The sequence below is a fragment of the Camellia sinensis genome, chromosome 15 (assembly GCF_055761805.1).
Source record: "Camellia sinensis isolate YWXY chromosome 15, ASM5576180v1, whole genome shotgun sequence".
NCBI classification, from domain to species: Eukaryota; Viridiplantae; Streptophyta; class Magnoliopsida; order Ericales; family Theaceae; genus Camellia; species Camellia sinensis.
The window spans coordinates 119,004,166-119,012,331 of NC_138975.1; the positions used below are offsets into that span (position 1 = coordinate 119,004,166).

Consider the following 8,166-nt stretch of genomic DNA (forward strand, 5'->3'; position numbering starts at 1 on the left):
ACAATTTTTTTTTCTTTTTTTCTTTTTATTTTTAAAATAGTCACTAAAAACAAACTAGTGTTGAAAAAATTGTGACTTTTCTAACTATTGCCAAATAGAAACTGTATTGAGATAAGATAATAGAGTGGTTTCAGAACAGAGAATCCTCATCAGAAGGTAGATATTAAGGTGGGCAACCATTCATACATATAGTTAAGGTGTAAATATTAGATTAATATATAGCTTAAAATTTCTATACAATAGGTGGAAGAATTAATTTGGCATTTCATTAGTATAGGTTGGTGAATATGTACCCAAACTCTCATTTTCTTGAGACACACTTTGTAAGGGCCAAGAAAACTAAAAATGCAAGAGTTAAATAGATCATCCACTATATCCATATGGAATAGGTTAACCGTATATGTCATTATTACGAGCAATGGAATGAAAATATAATTTGGGTAATTCAGAAATTAGAGGGCCATGAATAGGAAATCAAATTGACAGTTGGGTGATTATTGATCCTCACTGCAACAACTAAGCATATAATATGTGTATATTCTTAATCTTCTGTTGACCCCTTACACCTCAATGATTGCCAAAAATGGAAGTGTAGAGTTTACACTAAAGTTCATTTAAAAAAAAAAGAAAAAAAGAAGCTATATAGAGATGAATAATATTTCATTTACCTTTAGAAATTTGACTATTGAATTCTCTTTGATGAGGTAATTGTTGGGTATGCAGACAATCTTCAGCGGAGAACTCAAGCTCGGGGGGTAGGCCGATTGTTAGTTTCGTCCCTACAAGCTTTACCCTATATAATGTCATTGTTTACGTTTTTAGGGTTAGAGAAAAAGAGAGGCTGTTATAATTTTCAAATAGTGAAAATATGAGAAAGAGTGTCTGTAAATCTATAATCAATATAGTGAATTAGTGTGGCTCCAGAGGACGTAGTCATGTTGTCGAATCTCATATATTTGTGTGTTTTGCTAATTTTATTTTTCTATGATTCATAATTTTCAAGATCTATAAAGTTTAGGGATTGAACTTGTGCTTAAATCCCAACAATAATTTCTTCCGGATGGTCCTTGAATTTTAATTCCTTCCTCTACAAGGTCTTTGCACTTGTACTTAAAACTCTAATGGCATGTTTGATTGGAAGGATTAAAGCATGGGATTAGGATTATTAATCCGTGGGCCCAATCATCCTATGTTTGTTTTGACATTTTAGTTTAGGACTATTAATCCAATGGATAATTAATCTAACAAATTTGTAGGATTATTAGTAATGGGGTAGGGGTGGGATAGTTAATACCACACTAATTTGATAGGATTATTAATACCTCACTATTAGTATTGTGAATCAAACATGACCTAATGGAATAGGAAACAAGCTTTTATTTTGATTCTATTAAATAAAAATACAAATTTATTTGGTGTAGACCTGTCTTGAAAATAAAAATAAATGGTTTGGTGAATTGTTGAAAGTTGTGGTAAATAAACAATAATAGAAGGTGGCTAGAAGTGATGGTTAGAGAGTCATCGGAGGGGGGCCAGAGGTCACATGAGGTGATTAGAGGGTTGTTGGAGATCAGCTGATGATTGGTGATGGTTAGTCAACTAGCCAATGGTGGGTGGTGATCACGGGTGATAAAAAAGGAGGGGTGAGTGAGAACTTATTTTGAAAATAAAAAGATTTCTAAAACCCAATGGAGAAATACACTCTGCAGTGTGTAAAGAATGAGGCATATTTCCCTTCAAGGGGAGGTTTTCCTTTTATAGTGGTTGTGGCTTTGTTCTAATTCTTTGTTTGGTGGGCTTTTTGGCTGGATTGGATCATTCTGTCACCTTATTTGGGTCAGACCTAGGTGTGTATAATTTGATCCCACAATGTGTCTACAAAACAGAGTATTTTGACACCTCTTTTCTTCAGTCATTGGTTTGATCCTCCTATGCATTATGATCATCTTAGGGTTCAAGGAAATTATGCAAGATTGCAAGAAGCAGAGATTAGAAGTGTGTTGTGTTGTGTTCCATATGCAAGTAAGATGACTCTAAAACTGTGTTTGAATCATGAATTTAAATACAAATTTAGAAAGTAAAATAAAAGATGAAAAAAATACAAATTAATTATTTTTCCCTCCATTTCTCTAGAAATATTCTTTTCTTTTTGTAAATACCCACCCAAATCCATAAAGATAAAAACAGTGTCCTCCTTTCATGTGTATACCACAGTGCTTAGGTACAACACTATTTTACACTCCCTACTTTTCTTCAACCATTTTCAACTTAAAAAGTCATGTGAAAAAAGCATGTTACTTTTTGCTAAATGAGGGTAATTTGATAATTTTCTCACAAAAAACAATGGTTCAAAAAGTAAATCTTTTAGCAATTACCAAACACATCAATTTTTAAGATTCTAAAAAAGCAAAAAAGCATGATTCACTTCCCTAGCTTCAATGCAAACCATAAACAATCATACCAATCTACTCGCCAAATCTTGGGCCTAGATAGAAGATAGATAAGGAAAGAATAGTAGTGTCTAACAACAATATCATGAAATCTCCAATCATATTGAAGTAGTTTAACCTAAAGCTGATTTCATTGACCAAAAAAATCCTAAAACAGAAAACTACTTTAATTAATGAAATATTTACTTCACAATCTGACAATCTGACTTCACAGGAATCAAACTCGCAAAATATTTAACCATTTTATACAGAAATGAAGAATGTACCAGTGAATAAGATCAAGCACACCATATCCTAAACCAACATTTGATAATAAAAAACACATACTAAAACATAAAATATATATATATATATATATATTGGAATTAAAACTCTTCTACTTTGATAGCATCTCTAGGCATCTCATAAGCATCTTTGGGCCTAGATTTCTTCACACCAGCTGTGAACCAAACTTTGTCTGACTTGTAGCTCTCAACAGACACACCGGTGACTTTAACCCATACGAGGACCTTTGTCTTCATTCCTTCTATTCCAGTGAGCTTTCCCCTCGACAATGTCCCTTTGACGCGAGTGGCGTACCTTACAATGGACGAGTCCTTGAAGCTAACCTCACAGGGTGAGGACAAGTACACGATGAGCTTGCCCTTTGCTATGTCAAATTCGTAACATGTTATGTTCTGTGGGAAAAGGCCAGGAGGAAGGTTGTGCTCACGCAGGAGTTCTGGCAAGGCTTTCATTGGCTTGCCTGAAAAAAAACAACAAAAAGAAGATTGAATTGATGTATTGTGACAAAATTACAGAGTTGGCATATACGGATCAGAATCAGTGTTATTTTGTTTTTGCTTATCTATAGTCATCCAATCACATTGCTCTGTGTTGCTCATTGAGTCACTGTGCCTATCCTTCAATTACTAATGATGTGTTTGGTTGAGGGATTTGAGAATGGATTTAGAAAGGGAAAGGGAAAAGGTGTGTGAAACTAGGTAAAATGTAGGTATATTTTATTCACATTTCACCTAACTTTTCCCTTTCTCTTTCCAAATCCCTCCTCAAATCCCTCAACCAAACACAGCGTAAGTGATTTGATGTATTGTGACAATTTTGTATGAAAGAAAGCAAGTATTGTGAAAATTTGATGGGATAACCAACTCTTTGGACCACCAAAAGACTAATTACTTCAGATTTGAGTGAAGGAGCAATAGAAGTAATGTCCTATGAGCTTAAAATTTTACCCAAACAAAGAAATGAGAAAAGAGGAGTTTTTATAACCTTAAAGGGCTATGATCTAATGGTCATATGGACATTTAGGCTCAACACTTTGACAGTAGGAGGTAAAAGAAGTTGAGTAGTCCCAGAGTACGGACACGTGATATTCCTTGGTATTGTGATTGGTGAAGAAGATGGGTAGGTCAGATATTGTGTTAGGTGATTGAGCAACATGAAGGGACATGATGAATGATGATTGGTTAAGGAGTACGGACACGTGGTACTTCGGGAGTATTCTATGATTTTCCAAAGTGGTATCATAATTAATATGTAACTAGTTCCATAAAAAAGGAAATTATGGTTGAGAAAGGTCAAATCTCAAACACACAATATTTCGTCATACTCATTGATGCCTGCCAGATTACTAGTGGAAGAATTGAAGGTTGCGTTCATTGTAGTTGCAGCAGTATAGTTAGTTGTACAGAATTTTCTGTGACTATACTTCTAGTTGTAAAAATAATCTATGCATATCAGAAAAAAGTAAGGATGTAATAATTTATCATGATATTTGAATGGGAAAGACAGATAACAAATGGGGGAAAAATAGAAATAGTTTTGGTTTACTAGGACAAACGACCCCAAAAGCACAAAAGTTACATATTAAACAGTAAAATAAAGAGCCGCAGATTGTTATTTTCTTTATTAATATTCAAGTTGTACTGCAGTTTGTACTAGTCTTTCGTAATCAGACATTTGTAGTTTCTATTATCTCACCTTGGCCCTTAAAATAATACAATATTAATAACTCGTAAAAAACGGAAAAGAGTAGCTAATATCAATATGGGTTTAAATTAGAGGGAAATATGAAAGAAATAGTGGGAAATTCAAACAAATTCAGTACTATTCACAGGGATTGCCAAATTGAGTTCCTTTACTTCAGCAAGTAATGAGAAATTCTTCCCTCCTCTATCTAAACATGTTCTTCTATGATGCTAGTTCATTATCTTAATAATATGTATTCTCTAATTAAATCAAAAGCTAGCTCATGCAAGTGCACACCCAAGGCGACAATCTTAACAAGAATAGTTAAAAATATTCAACGATGGTATATAGCAGGAACATTCAAGGCAAGGACCGCACAATCCACTCTTACTTTCAAGATAAGTTCAAGCCTCTTAGGCTGTTACCCACAAAAGCATACAAATCCCGGAAAGAAGCATTTTTGTAGGGATATTTATTTATAAGTCAACATTAAAGTACTTCTAAAGCATACAAAACGAACCGGGATACTATTACTAATTACCATATAATCACTTGCAAGTTGAAACTTTAATAATCCAGTTTGATTAATATTAATTCTGTACCTTTCAGCTTGTTGAATATCCATTTTGCCTTCTCTTCCACGGTATTTGAGAAAGTCTGAAATCATAAGCAAACATATTAGTTAAGAGACAAAATACATATTAGTTAAGAGACAAAATAGTAGTCACAACAAGTTCATCGATGAGAACACGTCAGGCATATAATATCACCAAGATAACAATTATCTGCTTTGCTTTTAATAAATATGTTCAATTTTGATGGATGATCAATCAATTAGAAAGTTGAAACCAAAAGCTCATTGTGGGCTTATTTTGGGACCCCTTTTAACTCTTCCTTTAACTCATCTTAATTATACTTCAGATTTCTATTTGCCATGCAGGGGCTACAAAAACTTGATATTCAACTTTATAATGCAGCAAATACAAATAAGATTGAAAAAAAGAACACTAAAATAAAATGGTTACAGAGAGAGGAGTTAATTAATAAAAATGGAGGAAGCTTAAAGAATTAGTGTCAAAATTCTGAACGAATTAATATCTATTTGCAGTTAAAACTGAAAAAATGCTGAGAAATCTGAAAATTCTCATCTCAAATAAAACGCAAGGGTTCTAAAAATTCAGATGGCACCTCTTATAGAAATTTTGTTTATCAAATTGTTTGCACATTCAGGCGAATTTGACTGGAAGTGTAAAGAAAAAAAAGTTCGGAATGCCAATATCGCATTCAGGAGATTGACTAGCTATGGACCAAAGACATTGTGAAGGATTGCTTCTACTTCAGAGGAAGTGGAAGAAATTTGCAATTTAAATGTTCATCCAGAAAAACTGAAAAGTGAAACATGTTTTTTGACATCAAAGCCAAATGAACAAATTATGCCAATTGCCTCTTTTTCAATACTAGTATAAGTGCATGGGCATCGTGCCATAGTTGATTTGTTTTAATTTGCATTAAATTACAAAATTCAGTACTATTTGAATAAGTACTCAATTTTTCTATGAAATTCAACGAAGTGTGGATTGAATGATTTATGTTATAAATTACATTCTATAGAATAATCAAATGAACAAGATCTGCAAGGGAAACCAAGTGAACATCAGTTCCATTTATCATTATTAATTCCAACGTCTGTCGCTACATTTTTCAGTATTTTTTACAAAGTTGAAAGGAGTACCAAATATGGAAATCTCAATCAGGTTCTAACAAAAGAAATGTAAGATTATTTAAAGCTAAGAAGAAAAAAAAAAAAAGAAGTAGAAAACTCATTATCAGAGCATGCCTAAAACCCAAATCAATGTGCATGGTGTCCAATATTACTCCACAATAACTTTCTTTCTCATATCCAACAACAATATGTAAACCATTCTAAAAAACACTAAGATGAAATAGTTAATCTCAATAATCAGATGAACAATGGAATTGAAATTGATTTTAAGAGTACAAAAATTTTGATCAAAATTTAACAAAATGTAGCATTCTATTCAATTCCAATTAAATCAAAGATTAGAATTTCTTTGAGAAAGCCAAATTCAGATTTATCAAATGGGTAAACACACATCTAAAGGGTTGTAGGGGTGTGTCGGTTTGGTTTGGTTTGACACTAAATTTGGAATCAACCCAATCATGATAGGTTTCAAATTTTTAGACCCATAACCAAACAATCATGCACCAGAACCAATGCAACCCAAAGGCAATGTAGTTCAGGTTGGAACCACAGTTCCACTATATTAAAAATAAGCAAATCAATCAATAATAAATAATTAAAATAAATAAGCATTTAACATTTAAACATAATACAAACAAAGAGTAAAATATTATTTAATGCAAACCAATACAAATTAAATCCAACTCAAGCTTAAATATAACCAATACAAATTAAATCTATTAATTAGAAACAATACAAATCAACTGCAAAATCTGACTCAAACTTCAAGAAAAATTATTAAGTGTAATCAAATCCATTGTAATATAGCAATAAAGAAAAAACATGCAATATAAATATAAATAAAAATTAAAAAAATATATATATATAGGTTTGGTTGTTAGGTTAGTTCGGTTTATGCAACGCCTAAACCAAGAATCAACACAATCCTATCCTATAAGTTTGGTGATTTGAAGACCAGAACCAAACTAAGCACTCAAAAACCAAACCAACCCAATCCAACCCAACCCAAAGAGTTTGGTTTGGTTTGGTTCGGTACATTTGAACAACTAATGGGCTGTGGCAATAATTCCTCAAAAAAAGAAAAGACAAGAAGGATTAAAAAAAGTAAATTAGGGAGAAGTAATCCTATCCATCTAATCTGATTTCATCAAACCCTGTTCAAAACTCCCTTTTTATTCTTCATAAATTACTCTGTTTTTTGGGAAATCAATTATATAGATATTTCTTCTGGCATTGCCCAATTGGGTAAGTTCAATGAAGAAGCATTACATTTATTATCTATATATGAGAATTAAGATAGACATGTATGTATACAAATATGAATGAACAACCCGTACAAGCACACAGGGAAGAGAGACAGAGAGAGAGAGAGAGAGAGAGAGAGAGAGAGAGTTACAGAGAGGTCTTGGGAAATGTTGGAGATCTCTTCTTTGGCTTTCTTGGAAGCCCAAAAAGTACCAGCTTTGAGACTCCCAACCTTTGTTAGAGCCTTCTCCATTTTGGGTTTTCTTTCTTTCTTGGGTTTCTTGCTGTCAGTCACTCCTCACTCCTCAGGAGAGAATGAAAGTTCATACCCAAGTATTCTCTCTCTCTGTCTCTCTCTCGCCCTCCCCTCCCCTTATCCCTAACCTATCACTTCATTTCTCGAGCATGTGTTGCTGTCACAGCTCATCGAATCAAATGCATGCCAGTTCAACAACAAATTGGCGCTCACAAAAATTAAAAAATAAAATAAAATAAAAGAATAGTAATTACATGAAATTTTATTAAAATACGAGATTTTATTAAAATATGAATTATTTTTAATGATTTTAAAAATTATACTTTATTTTTAAAATTTTTTAATTTCATAATAAATTGTCCATTTTATTAATAAATTATCAAATCAATTAATAATTTTTAATGATATTAAAAATATGTTTCAATTAATAATTTAAGTAATTTTATTATTATATAGGAAATCAATTATGATTTTATTTTTTTCAGTTAATTCTGTTAAATAAAAAATTCTAATAAGGCGGTCTG

The 8,166-nt window shown here is 32.3% G+C and overlaps 1 protein-coding gene across 1 annotated transcript; it reads right to left on the reverse strand.

Moving 5' to 3' along the window:
- Positions 1–2,599: 2,599 nt before the first annotated feature.
- On the reverse strand, positions 2,600–7,874 carry LOC114269932 (uncharacterized protein At5g01610). The gene is made up of 3 exons (XM_028211301.2): positions 7,538–7,874; positions 5,021–5,075; positions 2,600–3,195 (listed from the first exon to the last, which is right to left on the reverse strand). The coding sequence occupies exons 1-3, from the start codon at positions 7,637–7,639 to the stop codon at positions 2,816–2,818; spliced, it is 537 nt and encodes a 178-aa protein (XP_028067102.1). The 5' UTR covers positions 7,640–7,874; the 3' UTR covers positions 2,600–2,815.
- Positions 7,875–8,166: the final 292 nt, after the last annotated feature.

Coding starts and splice junctions, on each gene's coding strand:
- LOC114269932 (XM_028211301.2), bottom strand. CDS start 7,639: ATGGAGAAGGCTCTAACAAAGGTTGGGAGTCTCAAAGCTGGTACTTTT. Junction 5,076..7,537: donor ACATTTCCCAAGACCTCTCT/GTAACTCTCTCT, acceptor TTATGATTTCAG/ACTTTCTCAAATACCGTGGA. Junction 3,196..5,020: donor GATATTCAACAAGCTGAAAG/GTACAGAATTAA, acceptor GTTTTTTTTCAG/GCAAGCCAATGAAAGCCTTG.